At 57.5% G+C, this 558-nt stretch overlaps 1 protein-coding gene across 1 annotated transcript in view; it reads right to left on the minus strand.

Annotated features, from left to right (window-relative positions):
- Window positions 1–552, minus strand: part of ETH_00038050 (uncharacterized protein) — a gene marked incomplete at both ends in the record, with an annotated part of 1448 nt that extends 896 nt beyond the window's left edge. The window contains 2 exons of the mRNA XM_013375390.1: window positions 1–78; window positions 263–552. Of these exons, the coding sequence (XP_013230844.1) occupies window positions 1–78; window positions 263–552 (368 nt within the window). The remainder of the gene's footprint in view (window positions 79–262) is intronic.
- Between the last annotated feature and the right edge of the window lie 6 nt (window positions 553–558).

Below are 558 nucleotides of genomic sequence, written 5' to 3' on the forward strand. Positions count from 1 at the left end.
TTCCTGGGGTGTCTCTCTTTGTCCCTTGTTGCAGCAGCAAGGGCCTCCGCCACCTTCTCCTTCTGCGCGTTCTTTTCCCTGCAGCCACAAACCCTAAACCCTAAAATCTAAACCCTAAACCCTAAACTCTAAACCCTAAACCCTCAACCCTCGGCTCAAACTCGCGCCCTTTTGTTGCCGCAACGACTGCCGCTGCTGTGATTGGCTTAGCTGCTGCTGCTGCTGCTGCTGCTGCTTTTGGCGCTGCGTTGCGCATGCGTACTTCGTTCCTCTGCTGTCCCTTGACGCGTGGTGCTCCTTGCTGCTGCTGCTGCTGCTGCTGCTGCTGCTGCCGTTTGCTGCAGCGTCGTCGTCGGGGTCTGCTGCTGCTTCTTCTCCTGCTGCAGCAAGTGCGAGCCAAAAGTCTTTTCCTGTTTTTCTTTGCTTCTCCTTTTTTTGCTTTTTTGGTTTTCTAAAAGAGGGCGGCGGGCCCCCGAGGGTTTGCGACTCCGTTTCTGCTGCTGCTGCTGCTGCTGCTGCAGCGTCCCCAGCAGCAGCAGCAGCGGGGGGCCGCTGCAG

This window comes from Eimeria tenella, genomic scaffold, assembly GCF_000499545.2.
Source record: "Eimeria tenella Houghton genomic scaffold, Eth_scaff2741, whole genome shotgun sequence".
Lineage (NCBI taxonomy): Eukaryota > Apicomplexa > Conoidasida > Eucoccidiorida > Eimeriidae > Eimeria > Eimeria tenella.